The 22,584-nt window shown below is 44.4% G+C and overlaps 1 protein-coding gene across 1 annotated transcript in view; it reads right to left on the reverse strand.

Moving 5' to 3' along the window:
* Positions 1-22,584, reverse strand: part of Rin2 (Ras and Rab interactor 2) — a 168,638-nt gene that overhangs the window by 76,921 nt on the left and 69,133 nt on the right. The window contains exon 2 of the mRNA XM_028756574.1: positions 22,456-22,548. Within this exon, the coding sequence (XP_028612407.1) occupies positions 22,456-22,512 (57 nt within the window). The 5' untranslated portion in view covers positions 22,513-22,548. The remainder of the gene's footprint in view (positions 1-22,455; positions 22,549-22,584) is intronic.

Raw genomic sequence — 22,584 nt, forward strand, 5'->3', positions numbered from 1 at the left:
CATTAGTTATGTGGAAGGTATTTTTTTCCTAGTTAGGAAATACAAGCAAACTCTATAATTTTCCTTGTGCCTTGTCGCTTCTCCCCAACCCACACCATATCCCTATAATTTCAAACTCACTAAGCATCAGTGTCTATGAACAAAGTATCATTTCCCCAGAGGTTTTCTTACTCAGATAGAGTAACATGGAATGTGACAATGTGACGCTGGATGACTTCTTTAAAGAAGTCACTGCTTCAGTGACACTGGGCACATCCATGATGCCAACCCGTTCAACACAATTACACAAAACTGCCCCGGATTGTAGATGCAGAGTGAACCCGTGAGTAGTGTGCACTCACGGGAGGGAACAGTGTGCCAGGTCTGCCAGACCTGCTGCTGGTTGAAGGCTCTCTATTGATGATCATCTTCCGTGAGTGCTGCCTGCCAGAATCACGGTGAAATATGAACTTAGTGCCCCTGGGGATGCCAGCCACAGTATTTGTGGCTTGGGTTTTAATAGTAATAATAGTAATAGTAATAAAAAGAAGAGATCAAATGTTCAAAAAGGAAGAACTAGAGCTGGAGGCATGAATCTGCAACTTGCAACATCCGGATGAGCATTTTGCAACACGGAGATGTTTTCTGTAAGGCCAGAATCATCATATCTTCTGACAACATATTCTGAGTTAAGAAAAGGGGCGGGGGGGGGAGACTCTGAGGAGGGAATTTGCACTTTAAGCAAATTATAGCCCGGTTATTCTCATTTTCATGAATATGGTCAGCAACCTCAGGGGATGAATCACTGAGATGTGAAACTTACTGCCACTCAAAGCCTTTGTTCCTCTCTGGGAAGCTTCTGAGGTTCTTGGAGGCTATATCAAAGACTTTCATAGCAAGTACCACTGGTGTCTGCACAAGCCCCACATGCCACTGTTCCCTGAGGCAGTGCTAGTTTTCTATAGCAAACACCTGAAGTCTCTATACAGAACAATCCCCAAATGCTGGAGAGTCAACACCACAGGGTAGCTCTCCACTAGGGGCTGCCAGGAGCTGGACCATGAAAGACCCAGCTTCCTCACTGGCTCAGGCTCATAGCCTCCCAAACTTTGAGACTGACTTAGTCTGGTCTTGCCTGCCTCTCCTTCTTGCCTCATTTTCTGCTCCCCTACTTGAGTTTCCTGTGCCCAACTCCTAAACAAGGTCAGTTTTAGGATCCCACAGGTACCCAATTCTCATATGTTCATGTCTGTTTTCAAAGAATGGTGTGGTATTTTCAAATAACCTACACAATCCTCCTATGCACCTCAAGTCATCCCTGGATCACTTATATTTCCCTGTATAGTGTGAGCACTATGTAAATTGTTCTTACACGGTGTCATCTCAGAAATAATGACAAGGAAGCCGATATATGGTCAGCAGAGATGTAATTGTTCCCCTTGATTTTTTTTCAATTCTGTTTGGTTGAATTCATAGACATGAAATGCAGACATGAGAGCCCCCTCTCTACCATCTTCAGTCATGTTTCATTGCCCCTTAGTGAAGTTTAGTTATTTTTCAACCGTGGTACAGCAAACATAGGAGACACACATCTCTTGGACATACTGAGATAGTTTCTTTTGGATATATACCCAAGAGTGGGAGAGATACTTATGAGAGAAAATCATATTACAGTAATTGAAGAGATTGAAAAAATGTGAATAAAGGAAAAACTAGCCCAGTATGTGAGTTGTAAGAATTTAGCTTGCTAAGCTATTCACACCATTCAAAGTATTTCACCAATTCAAGGCAATCTGTATTAAAAATTTTCATAATAATGGAAAAAAATCCTAAAATTTATGTGAAAGTAAAGGATGTACTGAATAATCAAAGCTGTCCTGAACAAGAAGAACAAAGTTGGAGTCATCAGACAAACTGACTTCAGAATATTCTACAAAGCTATAGAAATCAAAAGAGAATGGCACTGGCGTAAAAACAGTAACACAGGCCAGTTAAACATCCCTACAGGATGCTGATTTTTGACTAGTATACAAATGATAGACCTTGCAAATGGCAAAAGGTGGTTTCTTTAAGGAACGATGCTGAGAAAACTGGATGTCTGTCTACATGCTCAAAGGTAAAACCAGACCCCTAGCTCCAACTGTATGAATAAACAACCTAAAATGGATTAAAGACTTGAACGTAAGAACCAAATCTATGAAGCTATTAGATGACAGCATTGGAGACTTCTCCATCATACTGGCTGGGCCACACATATTTTTATACAAAATCTCAAAAACAATAAAGGCAAAAAATAAAATAAAATAAAATAAAATAAAATAAAATAAAATAAAATAAAATAAAATATAAAATACACACACTCCCCACAAGGATTACACCAAACTATAAGTCTCTGCATAGCAAAAGAAATGAGAAGAGAAAGCATCTGAATTTTGAATATGGTAAAAGGTTAATAGACCAATGATATAAGAAACTCAAATAATTCAACAGCCCAAAAAACAACATTATTTTAAAAATATAAACAAGGGACCAAAATAGATATGCCCCTAAACTACTATATACAAATGCTCTACGGGCGTGTGAGGACAATGTTTAACACCATTAATCATCAGGGAAATGAGAATCAAAACAAGTTAACATGGCCACTAGAAAGAAGACAACACTTTTCCCCAAAACAAGGGCCGCTGTCCTGGACCTCGAGAACGTATCGCTCTTATTGTACATGCACAAATGTGGATTAGTGTAGTCATCATAGAAAACAGCATGGAAGCATCTAGAATCTCAGCCCAGATCCTTGAATCCATGGCACACTTCCTAAGCAGTTCCGCTCTCCCAGTCAGCAGATTTTCATTTCAAGATAGAGACTCAGATTCAACTTCAGTCCCGTCACAGGCCCACCGCAACACACTTTGTTCGTGTTTCTTGTAAGTGAGTGGGTTCCTTAATTGGAGATTTAATATTCCCATTCAGGGCAAGAGAGCTGAGCAGCATTCTTTTAAAAAGTAATGTCAACTGTGGAGGGAACAGTAGAAGTGTTCGTGGCTCTCAGACGGAAATGCTGTCACTACGCATGGGAGAATGGACTAAGCATGGTGTGATGATCATATGCTATTATTCCTCCTGAATAAGGAAGGATGCTCTGATGTAGGATATGACATTGGATAGATCTTGAGGATATTTTTGCTAAACGAAACTAGTTAGTCAGAAGGATACGTGTTGTGAGCCCACTCCCAGGAGGAACCTAAAGCAGTCATCTTCATAGAAGCACAGAGAATGTCCGTAACCAAGAGGAGAAGAAACCGGTAACTGTTTGGTGAGGACAGTTTCAGTTTTGCAAGATGAAAGGAGTTTGGGAGCTGAAGGGTGGTGACAGTTGCACAATAATTTAAATGTACTTAATGCCAAAGAAGTGAACATTTAAAAAGGGCTAAAGTTACACATTTTATGTGACACACACACACTTATCTACAATTAAAACAACAACAACAAAACCAGACGCTATGGTTTGCTTGTGGGTTTTTTTTTTTTTTGTAGGTTTTGTTTGTCTTGTTTGTGGGTTTGCTATTGCTACTGAATAGATGTTTGTTTGCTTGTTTACAAACCCATGCTGTAGAGACTTACTTTTTAAGAAATAATCCTAATAACACAGGTCCAGCTTTTAAATGATGGTGACAGTCATTTGACATCAAGGCCTAGAGTATCGCAAGTGTGAAGTAGCCCCTCCCCCACGGCACTTTCACTGGTTCTTTGCATAGGGGATGAGGTCATCTCTGTGTGGGACACACTCAGATGCTGGGAACCAAATGCTTTCCCCGTACCTGATGTCTTCTATTTCCTGATGGCATCAACTAACTAGGACAGTGAAGCAAGACTCTGCGGCACACAGTTAAGTGGGATGGTGAGGGAATTACCATCTTCCTGAGAATGGCAGGATCTTTCTAATGTGGAGCAGCCTTCTGCAATCAAAAAGCTGGACTGAGATATCCCAAGAGAGCCCATCTGATGTGACAGGGATGACCAAACTAGACAAGCTCAAACACTACACCTCTCTCTGTGCCTATGGTGAAGGGTGGGAAACCCCTGTCCTATCTGGCTCACAGCGTTTTGTTTTAGCAGAGAACATTTTGCTGTGGCCAGATGACTTTTGTCTGAACCCAGTTGACACATAGTTGAGGAGGACTCTTGGAGTTGAGACTGAGCTTTGGAATCTGTTTTTAATGCTCGGCTTAATCTAACTATCAAAACACTCAGAGTGGGAAGTCAGAAATAGGTGCAAGCTGCTGTAGGAATCCAGCTCCTGCTTATAATATCACATGCGTGACTGCCGAGCCCAGGGTCTTCGGATGGATGGACGAACACATAAATAAAATGTGGTGTATGTATACAATGGAATGATAGCCTTAAAAATAAAGCCTGACATGCTACCGGAAGGCTAGGAATACAAGCAAAGGAAGCTTTTGGAGTCCTTCAGTGGGAGCTGTGGTCTACCTCTATTGTGTGGTCCTGAGGCCATGGTGTGCTACACATCTAGATATTAGGCTCATTCATGAGATTTGCTTGTTTGTTTAGTCTTTAGTTGTATGATTATTTTTATTACCACTGTGATCAAAATGACTGAAAGAAATACCTATGGAAGGAAGGACTAGTTTTGGCTCACAGTTCCAGAGGGGTCAGTCTGTTGTATTTGAAAAGGCATGGCAGAGACAGCCCTTCACATCAGGACAAACTAGGAAGCAGGCACAGAGTGGTGGAGGTGGGCACTGGCCTTTGGTCCCTTGTCCCTTGTCCCATTTTAACTGACTTGTGCTTCCAGCCCATCCAGCCCATGACATGGTGCCACTCATTGTTAAGTTAGGCCCTCCCACTCAGTTAATCCTCTGGAAATTCCTTCACAGACAGGCGTGCTTCAGTCTCCTAATGATTCTAAATCCAGCCATGTTGACACTAAAGATTACCCATCACAATGGTGATGTAGGAGATGGAACCTTGAGCCTTGCACATACCGAGAAGCTTGCTGACACTGAGCCCTGCCCCCACTCATGAGAATCAGTCATTCTTTATAGTCACAGCATTTATTTCTCGGCTTCTCACATAAGCACCATTTAAAACCAGTACCAAGGATACGGGCTTGGTGAAAATTCATAAGACTGAACATCGGTAGGAGTCCTTTCTATTACACATGGCATTTCAGTAGGAAATGAAACACTTAATCATCAGAACAAATGCAGTAGAATCATTTGGAGACTGAAGACCCATGACAATGGAAGATCCTGATTGGATATAGGAAGATGGGAAAAGAAGTTCCTTAAGGACATAGCTGAAGCCATCAACAAACCCAGAGGATAGGTTACAGAAGATTCTCAAATCAACGTTTAATTTTTTTTTGGTTTTCGTCATGGACTGTGCTGAAATAACAAAATTTATAGCCAGATGTGATGGCATACACCTGTATTCCCAGAAATCTAGAAGCAGGGACAGGAGGATTTTGAGTCCAAGGCCAGCCTAGGACACCTTGCCTCAAAAGATAGATAGATAGATAGACAGACAGACAGACAGATAGATGATAGATAGATAGATAGATAGATAGATAGATGATAGATAAATGTCATTGTTCTCAGGATTCCGAGGTACATACTTGGGGGTTCTTCCACTATATTCTCAAGTGGCTCAGAAAATATGCTACTTGTAAATATAACTCCTTATAGAAAGAGTAAATCACACACACACACACACACACACACACACACTGACACCAATGCAGTCTTATGGACTTAGGAAGAGACAGTAAGAAAGCAAGTGGGGACACGTGTAAGTGGTTAGGAAGCTGGAACAAGGGTAATGAACGGGTTTACAGGAATCCTCTGCTATGATGGTAACTTTTATGAAACTTAAAACTCTATCAGTAAAAACCACTCCCCTCTCAGGAAATGAAAACTTCTAACCGTGCATCCAGGAATGACACCAGGCTGCTGGCAATCACTTCTCTGATTTCTAATGGCTCTCCAAAACTCACTTTGCACATTCTTGTTGGGAGCTCTCCCTTCTGGAAAGTTCTGTCAGTTCTGTTCCTTGTCCTCAAAATCTGTAATAATGTACCCTTGGCACAGCGGAAGTATAGCCAGCTGCTCTGGAGGCCGCACCCATTCCTGCTCAGACTGGCAGTTCCTGGGCATGGGGACCAGTGCCAGTGGCTACCAGGCAGGACTTCTTGTTCCAAGGAGAGGTTAACTTTTAGCCTCCTAAAGAATCTGGGACCCATAACTATGGTATGACATCTTCTCTGGCTCTTGGTCCTTAGTGACCCCTGGGGGCAAGACTGTAACTGGCCTATGCCTCTGTTTGCTTACCTGTAAAAGGGGCAATGGGCAATGGTAGTTTGGTGGAAAAATGAAGGAAGCTAGTGTGAGAAATATATCCAGCATTTTGTGGGCCCAAGGCCTCAGCTAAAGTCAGCCCATGCCACTGGAGGGGCAGTCACTGAGTGTGTGAGAGCATTAGCACACAGGAGTGTATGTGTGAGTACATCCCCTACTCATGTATATACACTGACACATGTACATGTAACATATATACCACAGTACATAGTTACATACATACATTCAGTATTATATACACATATACATATACAAAATATACACATACACAAATACATATACACATACACAGTGACACACATACAATACACACATGTACCACATATACACACACATTCACACATATATACATTCACACATACATACATATAGATACACACATACGCACACATATATGCAGTTGTTGTTTTGTTTTTGACAACTGGTTCCAAATTCACCGTGTAATCATGGAGGATGACTTTGAACTCCTGATATTTCCACCTCTACCTCCCAAATGCTTAGATTTACTTTATTCATTGTTTTTTTTAAAGACAGTGTCTTACTATGTAGTCTTGGCTGTCTTAGAACTCACTTTGTAGCCCAGGCTGGCCTCAGATTCCCAGAGATCCCCCTGCCTCTGCCTCCAAAACACTGGTACTAAAGACGTGCACCACCATGTCTGGCTCTACTTTATGTGGCAGCACCACACCCAACAAAACCATCTGTATTTACTGAACTCATCCAGATGATTTAGCTGTCAATGGGTCCAGAAAGGACTTTCCATTTCAGTATATTGTTAACTTTGGTGTCACTTGAGAAGAATTAAAATTTTATTTAGTGGATGAGAAAGGAGGTTCAGTGGGTAAAGTGCTGGCTGAGTGAGCATGAGCTTAGATCCCCGATACCCATCCATCTAAAACGCTCGCTGCGAAGCTGTGTGCCCGCAGTCCCAGTGATGGGAGAGAAGAGGTTGATACAGGTGAGGGGCGGGCTCACTGCTGCTGGGTCTGCTAATTGAGTTCAATTAGAGACCCTGTTTCAAACATAAGGTAGAGCAAGGCATGGTGCTGCACACACTTAATTCCGGCACTTTGGAGACAGAGGACAGAGGATCTCTCAGAACCTGAGGCTAGCCTGGGTTACATAGTGAGTTCTAGGACAGCCAAGACTACATAGTGAGACATCTTGTCTTTAAAAAGAAAAGAATAGAATAAGATAAAGTTGAGCCAGGTAGAGTGCAACATGCATTTAATTCCAGCATTTTGGAGGCAGAGATGGGAGGATCTCTGTGAGTTTGAGGCCAGCCTGGTCTACAGAGTGAGTTCTAGGACAGCCAGGGCTTCACAGAAAAACCCTGTCTTGAAAAAACAAAAACAAAAACAAAACAAAACAAAACAAAAAACCAAAAAAAACCAAAATGACGACGACGATGATGGTAATGATATTGATGTTGAAAAGCAACAGAGGAAGAAGACACTGGATGCCGACTTCTGGCCTCCACACATCCATGTACACAAAAGTAAAGAGTAAAAAACGTTAAAATTTAGTTCCGTTTAAATAGTGACAGGGGAACCCACACTCCTCTGATCTGACCTCAGGGGTGGAGCAGAAAAGGGCACGGTGAATGTGCCCCCACCTCCCAACACGGCAGGGGACATCCAAGATGGGAGATTAGTAACCCAAAGCACACTTCTCTGGTGTGGGGTGTGCCTGCTTTCTCTCTCTCAGTAGATGGACACGGAGACCCTGAGGGCAGGCACACTACATCCTGCATGCAATTCCTATCGCTTGTCCCCTAAGTCAGCTCTTGCCAAAGAGAACAGTAGGTATGCAGCACACAGTAGGCATGCAGCACACAACTACAATCTCAGAGTGGAAGGCAGTCCTCCAGCTCCTGTGACTACCACCGCTCTAGTCTGACTGAAAATTCCAACTAGAAGGCTGAACTGGTAAACAAGTAAATAAAGATGGCTCTGGGCTGCCTGCTGCTGTCTGGGGAGTCCTGGAGCTGCCTGCTGGGGATGGGCTGTCCTTCCCAGCACACATTTACCCGAGGGATAGCATTACTCACCTCTCTCTGTTACTGAAATCTTTTGAAAATATCCTACAATATAGAGGAGGACACAGTGTTTATGTTGACTCTCACCAAGCCTTGACGTCACAGTACTGCAGAGTGGAGACAGGATTATACTGTCCTGACTTTAGGGACATCTCAGGAAGTCAGTGTCACAAACACAGGAAGGTTTAAAAAGTACAGTTTGAGCTGGGCAAAGTGGCATTCCATTGTCATACCAAGGAAGTTGCTAGACGTTGGGAGGCCATCCTGGGCTGCGTAGTGATTTCAAATCTAGTTTGGGGTTTCCAGGCAGACTTTTTCTCAGAAACAAATCAAATCAAATCAAATCAAATCAAAATATCCCAACAACAACAACAAACTCAACAAACAAATAAATTACCAGACTGCTTGAGGGCTCGGGACGAGCTCAGCTCTAGAGTGCTAGCCCAACATGCACAAAGCTGTGACTTCATCCCCAGCACTACATAGACCAGGCATAGCGGTGTGGGCCTGTAATCTCAGCACTCAGGAGGTGGAAGCAGGAAGTCATAAATTCAAGGTCATCCTCAAATACAGTGAATTCAAAGCCAGCCTGCACCAAATAAGGCTCCATCATCATCATCATCATCATCATCACCACCACCACCATCATCATCATCACCATCATCACCATCATCCATTTCTTGAAGCAACAGAGATAAAGTAATTTAAAGCTAGGCATGTCCTAAAAAGTCTCTTCTAAATAGTAAACCATTGCCAGGCAAGGTTATTTACATCTGTAATCAGTGTGGTACTCGGGAGGCTGAGGCAAGAGACTGAGAGTTTGAGGCTAGCTGTGTTACACAGCTTCAGCTGACAACAGCTGCCCCTTGGTGTGAGGCCATGTGTACAGAAGGCACTACCCCACTCAATTCACATGTCCCCTCGAGCACTGTGGAGCAGAGACAGTTGTCAATCCCACCTTATAGTTGAAGGAACTGAGGCTCTGAGTGCGTGGTGAACAGTACAGCCAGGAACGATGGACCAGGCCAAGTCCTTCCCAAGAAGCAGGCCACACATGGCTCTGAGGCACTGAAGTAACACTGGGTTGTGGGATTGTAGACAGTGGGAAGATCCCCACAGGTCTCAGACCCAGAGGCTGCACAAGCCCACCCCACCTTCTTCCTCTCCAGCTCAGACTCCCCGAATCTGCATATCCTCTCTGGCTGGTGGGCATTTCCTGGGCACATCCTTCTCTCTTGTGATAAGAGTCAGGGCCAGGAGCTCTGTCCCAGGGCTGAGCGCTTGTCTGGAAGCCAGAGAAGCCAGGAAGTTTATCTCTCTGCTGAGAGCCTAGTGCAGTTCCTGGGAACAGCCCTTCCCCAGGAAGCTGTGAGTCACAGCAGCTCCAGTGTAGAGACATTCTGGGGTGGCCTATGGGGCCTGTGTGTCTTGAATCATATTGAGCTTCTCCTGTCATCCATAGTGAAGAACCATTTAATATTTAAATAAAAAGATGTTGGGGCTGGAGAGATGGTTCAGCGGTTAAGAGCACTGACTGCTGTTCCAGAGGTCCTGAGTTCAATTCCCAGCAACCACATGGTGGCTCACAACCATCTGTAATGGGATCTGGTGCCCTCTTCTGGTGTGTCTGAAGACGGCGACAGTGCACTTATACACATAAAATAAATAATTCTTAAATAAAAGATGTAAAAAACAAACTTTACACACAAATCTAGACTTCTACCTTCTTACAAATCACAGCACTGGGTCACTGCGTGTTGCTGTCTTCTTTACTTTCTTAGAAGTAGTTTCACACATTTTAATTAATTTTTAAACACACCAGAGAATCACGCAATGATGCCTGCACTGGGTGCAATTCTGGTCCATAGGCTTGCACGTGCTTTGCAACTGGTTGGGTGACAGACCCTTGACCTCATACTCACTGCTTACTGCAACCTCTGTGCATCTCCAAAGCAGCCATGCGGAAGCGTTACGCACCCCAAATTACCAATGTGGTAAGTCAGGACTGAGCTCCCGAAAGAAGCTGAGGCGCAAGCGGGAGCAGGAGCTTGTCACACATCACATGTGACCACTCCCAATGTGAATGTGTGACACACGAACACCTCTCTGGTTAGGGTGAGGGAACACGCATAGGATTAGGATTCTTTACTGGCTTGGCTTTGGATGAGCTCAAAAATTACCAGTTTCAATAGAAATAATTATAGTTCCCACTCATTTCCCACCAAAAGACTCCTAAAAGCCCCCCGGGCAGTGTAGCAGTGAGCATTTCTCCTCTGGGATCTCTCCCGCTTCAGTCTATTTGCCTTGTTCACTCTTTGTTTCCTTGTTTTTCTTGGGCAGGTGTGCAACAATGAACATGGAAGCCACTGGCTGGGGGTGTCTTGGATGTCCCTTGATGTCTAGCACACTAGTTCTTCAACTGAAACTCACCAAGAGCCAAGAAGGTAGCATTGTTCCCCAAAGGCCCCATATTGGCCTCTTGTCTCTTTTTGCTTTTTCCTGTGTTTGTTTGCTGAATGCCTTGCTGTGGATTCAAGTCCACAGCTGAGGAATACTCCCAGCCCTTGTCCTGCCCCTTTTTTCCTTGTCCTTGGCTCTCAAAGTATCATTCACATCAACAGAAAGTTTTCCGTGCCATCTGTTGATCATCTCAAAAGTGATATACTAATTTTTTGGCTCTTGTGCTATTAGCAGTCTGATTATGGCTCCTACAAGAAGATCGAAGGAAGCTAGAGTTTCCTACTGGAATACCCATTACGCCTTCACTTTGACAATTTGGATTTGGGGGAGGAACGTATGGCTTCCCTTAGATAGAACTTCTGTCTTGTTCACCATAGCCCCCATTACTCATTATTGTCCGCATTCTGAGACCACATTTCAGTTGCTCTCCAGCTCCTTTGGACTGGGTTGGCTTTGCTTGCTTCTGTTGTCATCTGGATCCTGTAAGCTTCTGGGCTGGAGGCCTCTGGTGTACCCACTTCAGCAATTTCAAATAACTTACAGGGAGTGTGGCTCAGGAAGGAGAAGGGACTTGTCCTCAGAGCCCAGGCTCTACATGCTGGCCCTGCCCTTACCTGTCCTTTGACAGATCAATAGCCCTGGAATGTTTTTGTTACTATTTTTAGCTACAGTGTGTGTGTGTGTGCGTGTGTGTGTTTGAATGTTTTGCCTGCAATTATGTCTGTGTACTACTTTCATGCTTGGTGCCAATAAAGGCCAGGAGAAGGCATCAAATCTCTGGAAACTGGAGTTATAGACAGCTCTGAGCCTGCCTTGTGGGTGCTGGGAATTGAACCCTGGTCCTCTGGGAGAGCAGCAGGTGCTTCTAACTGCTGAGCTATCTCCCTAGCCCCATGTGTTTGTTCATTTGTGATATGACACAGTGCTGCTACCTTTGACTCAGGAAACCAGGGTAGGATTGAAGTCAGTCTTGGCTAGTTAGAGATAACTTGTCTAAAAGCAGAATAAAACAACCTGCCAGACAAACAATCAAAGAAAGAAAGAAAAGCAAGAAAAGAATTGTCTTTGAGAATTCAGTAAAATGCAATCATCTCCCCTGTCAGCGTTGAGTGAACTTTCTCCATCAAGGGTAAATATTTTGGGTTTAGAAGGCAATGAGGGTGACACTACTCAGTTTGGTAACTATCTAGAGGAAACCCAGGCAATTCAAAACCAGTAGGTGTAGCTATATACAAAGAGAAGTTGGTTGACAGATCTCTATTTTTGAGGGGTGCAGTTTTCTGACTGTCCTCAATAAGTCTATTCTCTCTCTTGTTGCTTCTCTTCCACACTACACACTGTTTCCTGAAGTTACCATTATTATTATTGTCATTATTATTATTTTAAGTATTGGCTAACTGCCTGGGGATGTAGCTGAGGCAGTAGAATGCCTTCTGTTACACAGGAAGCCCTGGGTTAGATCTCCAACACCATAGGGTGGCACATGTCTGAAATTCAGGAGGTAGAGGCTGAAGGATTAGGTGAACATCATCCTCAGCTACATAGTGAGTCTGACATTCATCTTCTCAAGAGGCAGGCTCAACACACACTAGTCATATGGTCCATGAATGAGTCCTACCCCAGCTTTGGGATGCACCCCAGCTCTGGGACAATCTTTAAAACAACAACAACAACAACAACAACAACAACAAGAACAACAGGAGCTTTCAATATTCCTCCTTTGTTACCCTCCAAAGTGGAAATATGAGAACTTTACATCAGAGTTTTATGGGACAGCTTTTAAATCTGCACAGAAGAAACCTAGAAAGAAATCCCTCTAGATCAAGGTGATCTGCTCTGCAAAGAACAGCTGGTGGGAAATGGGGGTGACAGCTGGCAACATCTGCCAGGCACACAAAGAACCAAGTACATAGAGGTCTGCAGGCTGCTTTCAAATGGTCGAGGTCTTCTGAAGAAATTCAGGAAGATACTGAGTTAATTATACTTCAGTTGCAGGGTGATTTCTATAAAGACGGCACTTGGGTATTATTATGTTCTCCATGGCCCAGAGCCTTCCTCAGTTCTCATCTGCCCTAAGAATGAAATCGCAGTCATCCAACTGCAGTACTGGCCCTGTGTCTCTCCTCTCTTCACTCCCTGCTGCCCTGACTCCTGGTCCTCAGACACTGCTCCAGGCCCCAGCACTGGCAGCTTGCTTGTTTAGAAAGGCTCTTTTGTGTCCTTTTCTCCCATACAGTTCAACCTACCCTTCATCTTCCCAAGGCGGCTACCCAGCAATCACACGGGGAGCCCTGCACCTCCTCCCCTCCCTCAAGCCGAGGTTTCTCTGTTATGAATGTCCCAGGTACCGTTCTCTGTTATGAATGTCCCAGGTACCGTACACTTAGAGCCCAGGACTCACTCTGCCATCATGAAGGCTGATTCTATACCAGGTGGATTCCCAAATCTTGCATGTACACATGTGCACACACACACTGCGCCTTCTTCATCCACCCAGCCAATGAACTGAAAACTTGCTGTTATAGACCAGGGATTAGCTAAGCTATGCAACAAAAAGTCAGTAAGTAAATCTCTGCTCTGAACAAGCAGTAGGCTAGAGGGTGCTAAATGTATGGCTATTCTTTCTTCTTTTTATTTTCTTTGCTTCAAAAAGGCCTGATGTAGATCCGGCTAGAGAAACCTCAGGCAAGGATTGTCTCCTAATTTACAGTGCACATCAGGATCTCTCAACCACAGCACTACTAAAATTTAGGGCTGGTGTGCTGGTCCTGGGTGCTGTAGGAAGTTTGGCAGCACCTCTGGCCTCTGACCACTAGAGGCCAGTAGCTCCTCCATGCAAGTTGTGGCTGCCAAAGTTATTTCTGGAGATCAAGTGGCCAAGACTGAACCAGCTACCAGTCACCTGCACCTTCGAGATTCTCAGATAAGCTCTCTGAATCTGGAAATACAGAGGACAACGATTAGAAGTGTCCCTATGTAACTATGTGGAGGGAAAACAATCACAGATTATCCAGGTAGCTAGCTCAGCACGGGTCTGAAATGAGACAGAAACCAAGATACTCACCACAAACATAACTGAATGGCCTCCTCTCCTGGCATAGGAGTGTGTTCATAGTGGAGTGTCAGATAGCAGCAGTAATACCACAGCTCCACAGCCATGAATTGATGGACATCTTCAGAGCACACACTGGAATGATTCATTTTATAACCCAGATGGGAAGGTGACATCATTCACTCCATTTTCCACAGGGGAAGGGGCCCCTAGGTCTTCCATCTGTCTCTCTCTTACCTCCTTCTTTTTCTCCTGGTCCTGAATCTGTGGCTCAAGCAGTCTCCCTGTGTCACCCTCACAAGTAACTTAGATCTCACAGATGTCTGCTGCTATACCTCTTAGCCTTGTTATTGATTTCTTTTTTTTTAAAGACTGGGCCTTTATTACCCATGCTGTTCTTGAACTTGTGTGCTCAAGAGACCCTTCTGCTAGTATTAGATATGTGTCACTAGGCAGTTCAAGGTTTTATTTTGTTTAAAAACATTAAAGTCCCCTGGAGCATACGTGGAGATCCACAGGCACCATTCAGCTTCACACACTGTTGGCCATGGTATGCTGGAAACTGACCTACAAACCCACTTGACTTGTGTACTGGTTGCTTTTAACAAACACAGCACCTGCTATCTCATAAGCTCATGGCATTCCTTGAAAGGCATGTTTTGGGGACTGGCCTAGTATATAAACCTGTTGAAATCACTGGCAAGAGGCATGTCTATACACCTAAAAGGCAGACTAGTGTCATCTCTAGAGAAAGCCACTGTCCCTGTGACCTCTCTATATGGTATTTCTTGGATGGGCAATCCAAAAAAACTGCAAAAGCAGCCACACTGCCTGGGCCATGTGGTGTGGGAATACTGCTACCAGGATCCCAGGGTCCCAGGGGTCAAAGCTTGGGTCCTGGAGACCCTAAAGAGCTCAGCATTGTCCTCAATAGGATGATTAAAGAGAAAACCAAGCAAGGAGATGTATTCACTGTGGTCATCCAGAAGAGGGAAAACTGCAGGTGTCCAGTGACCATGTATGACTTGACATGAGGCTTATGCTTAACCAAAGAGTAAGGACCATATGGTCCTGATCAAGGTGTGGTCTTCCTTATCCCTGAAATATCACTGTCCTAGCTCCCTCAGAACTGTGTGAACTCTCCCCTTCTGGCTAGCATCGGGCTTCATTCTTGTCTTTTTCTTAGTATGAGACTCCTGGGGTTAACAGCAATTTCTTGGGACCTACTCCCTTAAGCTGCCTTTTCTCTTGTCGGGATTGTTATATACCTCAGAGCAGAGTCAGGCTGGGTGGACTCCCATGTTCTATGTCACTTAGCAGTAGGGTGTTTTCCCAGCTGTAAAAGGAGGGGTTTATGCCAGCTAAACATTAACTCTTTGGTGGCCACCAGCCACGTATGACTGCTGAACATCAAGATATAGTGGATATGAACTGAGACAAGCTCAAGTGTAACAGGAGATGGCTTTAAAAAATGTATTTCGGCACATGTTCATGCTGTACATGCTAAAATATGCTATTGGAAATTAAAAATATTGCAAATGAAAATTTATTTAGAACTTTTACTTTCATGAGATATTGTAGTTACACAAATTTTGCCTTTGAGGTTAACTTTACTTGTGTTTTGTTTTTTAAAGGGAACAAACAAGAAAAACTTCATTTTTTTCATGTGGCTATGGAAAAATCTTAAATTACATCTGTAGCACATATGTCTCCACGGGACAATGGCATTCTCTAGCCTTTGTCTATCAGTCACTGTCTGTGGGCAAAAATGGATTTATAAAAAGCAGAAGGCACAGTCAAATGCCAAAGCAGGGGCGCTTTACAATATTACAAATAAACTGTGACTCTGTCTGTCACTCTGACTACATTTCTAATTGTCACTGTTGCCACCATAAGGTATTTGGGGCTGTTTGGTGACAGACCATATGAGTGAGCTTCCTGGACATTGGCAGGCGATGCCATCTGCTCACATTCTTGGGGACAAGCAGGGAGGAAGAGAGACAGCCGCACTCATCTCTATGGCTTTTTAATTGTCCACAGATCCACAACAGAATATGTTCAATTGAATTTGGTTCCACCTGTCATTTTTCATTCCTCTGCCATACCTTTCCACTGTTCTGAAACACTGACTTGACTTTGGTTGTATTGTGCATGTGGAGAAATGAACTTCCATACAAAAGAGAGCCACTGAGGTCCAAGCTGCCATGAGGCTCGTCCAGTTCTGGATGACTGAGGGTCTACTCTATAGACAGGGTCCCTGAAGACTGAATACCACTTCAGATGTCCAGAAAAGACTGACAGCCAAGAGAATTGAGTCGAGATGAAACGAACCATCACCCAGTCAGAAGAGACAGATTTCAGCCAAGCACCCCCATCTGTTACCATGCCAGAGAGCTCTCCTGTGGTTTTCCCGACATGTAACTGCAGGTTCCCTGTTTCTAACAGACAAGCTCAATACACCAGATTGTCTAAACCGTGCAAACCAACCACAAAGAAGGATCTCTAACATACAGTCCCCACTGGGATTAGGGTCTTTGAATGAACCCAGGATCTCAAGCATGCTACGTAGGTCGATCAGTGTGCCGTGCTCTCAGAGGTTCTCAGCTGGTTTGTGATGGGCTCATGGATGTCCAAAAGGCTCAAGCACTTGTGAGGAGGCAAGGTGAGCAGGGTCTCTGTGATCCAAACACATTTCCTTCCTGGTTAATTAAGATCAACCTTCACCACATCCCTTAGGCTCAGGCAGGTGAAGAAGTCCCACTTAGGATAGGGGAACCAGTCCAGGCAGGCATGGGTGGGCCAGCCAAGGAAGCACAAAGGCATTCCTATAAATGTGGGAGGCATGGGCTGGTCACTGTCTGGCATCATTCTGTACTAGGAGAGGGAAGAACTTTCTCTCAGGGCCCGAGTCATACAACAAAAGAACAGGAAAAACTTCTCTGATGGAACCAAGTGGTAGACTGAGGTTTAAATTCTGGAACTATATTGGGACCACAACTATGACTTTCTACATGCCATCTCTACATATGTGTACACAGGTTTGTGTGCATGCATGTGTGTGTGTGTATGCATGTGCCCGTGAGTGCACATGCGTGAACTTGAGGTCAGGGGACAGAAAGCCTTGAGTATTGTTCCTTAGGTGCCTTCCCCTTTTTTGTTTTGAGACAGGATCTCTCATTGGCCTGAAACTTGTTCAATAGGATAAGCTAGCTGGCCAGTGAACTCCAGGGATCTACCTGTCACCGCCTCCCACCTTGACATCCCTGGAATCACAAGTGTGTGACACTGCACCCAGGTTCTTATCTGGGTTCTGGGGATTGAACAAACACTTGTGAGGCAAGCACTTTATCACCCAAGCCATCTCCCAAGCTCCCCACATCCAGATCCTTACACACACACACACACACACACACACAAACACACACACCGTCCCTCCTTCATTTCTATTGCAATTTTATTTTCAGGCAAAAGTGAAGGCAGATCCCCACTTACTTGCCTGTGTGAGTTTCACTACCACTGGATAGTAGGGTGACTCTACCCAGCCTGGAAGGATAGCCAAGGCAGAGGTGAGGGACAGGGAGTAGAAGGGTAAACCTTGGAGGCAGACAAAGGTTTGGCCTCAGGTGGTAGAGACTTGAGGGAAAGGCAGATAAAGGCTGATGATCCTAGAATATGAAGTGAAGCCTGCTGACTTGATCTGAAGCAGATAACTTCGCTCAATGGACCGTGTTTGGAGGTAGTGTAGCTGGATGGGAGCACCCTTCATGATGTCATGGACCGTGTTTGGTGGTAGTGTAGCTGGATGGGAGCATCATCTATGATGTCATGGACCATGTTTGGTGGTAGTATAGCTGCACAGGAGCATCATCCATGATATCTACTCATGAAAGAATGAGGCTGGAGGGACTCTAGCCAGCCCAGGCCTGGCACACATGGCCCTGACAGACCCTGCTCCTTCTTCCCCATTTCCTCTGCCTTGGTAAAAACCATTAGATTACGTTCCTTAAGTTAGCCCCCGAGGTCCATTCCCTTATTTGGCCACTTCTTCTTCCTGAGGGTGACCACCAAGGTCCAGCTATCCAAAGTATTGAAGTCTGGCAATCAAAATCCCCCTTTGGCTCACCTTATTAACCCGCCCAATCAAAATTAAGCACCTCATCCTAACATGGGGTTTCCCCTTTTACGTATTTAAAGTGACATTTTCCTATGGACCATGTCTGTCTTCTCTCTCTCCAGAGACAGTCGTCTGTCCTCCCTTCCCCTCCCTTCTCCCCAGGACATATACCCCTTACCCAGCTCCTTTGCTCCTTCTTTCCCCCTTCCACTGTTCTCTTCCCCTCCTCTCTCTTCCTCTATCTTCTGTCTTTGTCCCTTATTCTTGTCCTTGGTCCCTCTGGAACAAATAAATCTCCTTAGTGCTGAGAACTTGGTTATGGAGTATCTTGAACAACTTCTTGGGTTTCCTACAGAGATCCTCAGCAGATGGTAGGTGTAGTGGAAGGAAGAAGGGCACCAACTCTGGGATCTTGTGAAAGATCTGTCAGCATGGGTACATGAACTGGAGAGGGAGCTTGGAGGAAGCTGTGAGATTCAGGAAAAGGAAGGCTCATGATGACTGAACATCCACATTCCTAAACCTGGAACAATGTCCAGCCTGGAATCACATCTTTCTTATATAAACTCTTTCATCCAATTCACCCTTCAAGTATGGGTGTAGTCGGTAGACATTTCTATTACCCAGCTACAGATAGCTGGTTACCCTGTATAGAGTTCCATGTCTCCCCATCTCTCCATATTTTCATACTGGCCTCATGGAACAGGAAAACAGTATTTTTTTTCCAGAAGTAGCTAAGGAAAATTAATCATGATGCTGTGAACAACTGGAAAACATGTGTGTCCAGCATAGGATTTATGTGGCTTCCAGGATGTGACCCTTCAGGAACCATGACCAAAGGCATCCACAGTTACTCCAGGTTGCTTGGACCATCTGGGCCTTTTCCATGCGCCTTGTGTCTTCTAACCTAAGTCATTTCCCTGAGCCAGGACACTCGAGAAACCACAAATCAATGCTTGCCACTGGTGGTTAGCAACTCTGCTTTAGAGCACACCACTGGGGAGGGAGAGTCGTGATGAAGAAAAGGATGCTAAATGTCTTCCTATGACTGAGCTCTGCACAAAACCACAGAGCACTAATAACCACGAAGGATGATTAGCCTAATGTGGAGTTCAGTTATGAGTCAAGACTCCTCATCTTTGATGATGTCTGCGGAGGAGTGCTTTGCCACAGCATAGGTGTCATTCTGAATTTAGCTCCACTCTTACCTGTTGTAGTAAATATTTAATCTCAATTGGGGGTTTCTACCTCACCTTTGATCATTCAGTTCCCAGATAAATGACACACACCCTTTATATTTATAATAAGCCTTTAAAGCACTAGATAGAGCTGGGCAGATATCAACACTTCTAAGTCATATCTACGTCCCTACCAATATCCCTGAGATATGACTAGCCTTGTTCTACCAGGGCCGCTCTTACTCCAAATGGCCAGCCCTCATGGCCATGTTTTCATGACTTCCCTATCTCATTGCATCTTTTTCTCCCTCCACCTCATTCTCTCTTACCTTCTTCTTCTCCCCACCTTCTCCCTCCTCCTCCTCATGGTCTCTCCTCAGACCCCAAGTCCAGGAACATAAATTCTATCTACCTCTCTTCTACCTAGCTATAGGCTGTCAGCATCTTTATTCAACCAATAGTTTTAAATTAAGGAGCAAGGTCACATACCATTACTTGGTGTATGTGCAGATTCTCTTGTCTCTGGGGGCAACCAGGCCTTTGGAGGCCAGTATTTAGCATTACAATACATAACAAAAGACCAAACCTCAACACCTCCCTTCCAATCTCAGCTGTCAAGTGAACTTTCTTAATAGTGATTTCTCTGGAGCCCCAGGTTAGGCTGCCCATTCTCTGGGGCTCCATATACTTCATATCCCAGAACCTGTTGTCTTCCATGATGATGACACTGTGGTGCTGGGCTGATTTGGTAGTTATCTTTCTTTGCTACCAGACTAGAAGTTCCATGAAGCCAAGTGTGGCTTCTAGTTTTTCTCTAGCTGGTCTGGGTCAGGGCTTGGTGGGATCACAGGTGCTTAAAAGACATGACTGCAAATAAGAGGAGCCCTGATGAAAGAGCCTATGGGTCCTAGAATGTGCTGAGGGGCAAATCACATGGCCCACTGAATCCAGTTTACTGTTAAGAGATGTTCAAGGGCATTACTTTATCCTTTCAGTAACTCCATGCCTAATGCTGGTGAAGACCTCTGAAGACCGATGTCCATTAGCACAAGGGGAGAAAAAAAAAAGACTTCATAAAGGCGACCGTCATTTACATGAACATCTAACTTAAAGTGTATAATTTAAGCTCTGTCAAACATAGATAAAATAAATGGTTCAGATGCCTTTGCCAGAATTTTCCAAAGGAGGCACTGACCCAGGAGAGGTCAAAAAACAGAACTCACAGAGGGTTTAGCTAGCTTTCATCTTTCCCCTGGTTGACTCCTTCACATAACCTAAGACAGCATTACAAGCCAATTACTGTGCCTGCTGCTTCACTGAAAGCTGAAAATGAAAACAGGACTGAAAAAAAAAAACAAAAAAAACAAAAAACTCAAACCAAACCAACAAATAAAAAATCCCTAAAACAACTGACCAAAACCAACGTTAGGGTGGACAGACCATGGAGTCCATCTTCCTTAGAAATTTTCAAACTCAGTTCTGACCACACTCTTATTTTCTTTCACCCTGACTTTGAAGTCTAACTACTATGTAAGCTATGACTCCACAGGGCTCCCTGTACATCCTAAGGTGGTAATTAAGGACTAGCCAATATTTAGGCTAATTTAGGCAATGCTTTGGGATAAAGCAGTGTTTGAGATGGTGCTTTTGCATGCATATCTCAGTGTAAGATACAATCAAGGGCTGTGGGGTTCAGCTCCTGGTCCCCCAAGAAACTGGAGGATGAACCTCCTCCCACCCACCTCACGTGGGTAGAAGTTTACACGGGTTTGATGAAAGCTAAGTAATCTAGCTGAGGACTGAGATTAAGTTACATGTACACAACTTAACTACCTGCACTGAGAACGGAGGTCATTTGTGTCAATATTACTTAATTCTTCCAGGATCTTCCTGCCCATAGAGTTAAGGCTATGAGTCAGTAAGTAGCTTTTCTATTTGCTGCAGGAAATCCCAACAGTTTGCTCACTTGGGAGAATAGCATGCTTGTCAATGGTTTGTTCAACAAGACTCACCTCCGTCTGCCAGTTCTGAGACACTATCAACCGCGCTTTGCTAAAATCCAATCTGAGATGCTACACGCTACCAAGCTTTGCTAAACTCCAATCACACTCTGCTTTGAAGAATTCAGCTTAAAGGACTTGGAGCTCAACATCTAAAGCCTATCTAAAGCACCTCCCAGGGATCCCTTGCTTAGATACTGATGAGACTATTGCCCTCATTTCAACAATAAACGGAGCTTTGCTCTATCAACAGGGTTTCTGGTGAATGTTCCAGGGTCAACCTTTGACATACTATCGGTCCCAATCTCTTTGGAAACAGAAAACACAGATAAGACCAAATACACACTTATTAACACTAAAGGGCTTACCAACCATAAGCACCTGTTTTCCCTCTCAGTAGTAAAGCAATAAGGTTTCCCTGGTGTGCCTCCTCTGGGGACAAGGGCCATTGTTTGGAATACCTGACTGCAATACACTTCATGTACACAGTTAACTTCCTTTAGTCTAGTCTTTCCTCCCCAGGGCAGGGGGTGGGGAGTGATTCAGGATTTTCCAAAATAAATTTGTATTTATTTGAAAGTTTTAATAAACAAGTCAAAAAGCCACAAGAGGGAAACTAATTTGCAAGTACACGTTAGAAATGACTATTAAATCTTAAACATACGCACTCCATATAAAAATACCCTTTTAAAAAAATCTCTCATTAAGTCAGAAAGTTACTTTAGCCCCAGCTATGCCCACATGAAACAGACAAGTTGTATCGGTTTAATCTTTACCTTTGCCCCTCCATAAGAAACCTTTGAGTGTTTGGGAAAACACACCAGGAACTAACATTTGATCAGCCTAAGGTGGGGTCCTGGAATCAGGGTTTTGCATTGGTTTTCTTTTTCTTCTGCACTTTAATGATTCAGTCAGACGAACACACTGGTCTCACACCATTAATTTTCTGGAAAGCAAAGTCCAGCTTTCATCCCAAAATTCCCTAGTTTATAAAAAGCCGGAACAGCTCACCACTACAGAGCCCCTCTAGGGTCCTACAGTGTGGCATCTCTGCCTAGCCCCCAGCCAGTGAGGAAGTATTAAGCCACAAAACGTCCCAGCGGCTCAGCACCAACCCTGCTCACAGGCAAGCTCCCCTGGCTCCAGCTGGTTCAGCCAGCAGGCGTCCAAGCTCCAGTCTGCAGCTGAGGGTGCCTGCAGCTCCTCAGGCAGCCACGCAGAGGGAGCAGAGCTGAGATCCCAAATCCAGTTTCCTTTTACCTTAAAGAAACTTCCTCGCTTGTCCAGACCTCGGGCGCCCATGGTCCAAGCTGACATTTCCCCCAGCGAGGCTCTACTGCATGCTCGGGACTCCTGAAGGTAGAGACATTTTCAATGGTTAGTCCAGCC

This window comes from Grammomys surdaster, unplaced genomic scaffold, assembly GCF_004785775.1.
Source record: "Grammomys surdaster isolate TR1022 unplaced genomic scaffold, NIH_TR_1.0 129, whole genome shotgun sequence".
Classification (NCBI taxonomy): domain Eukaryota; kingdom Metazoa; phylum Chordata; class Mammalia; order Rodentia; family Muridae; genus Grammomys; species Grammomys surdaster.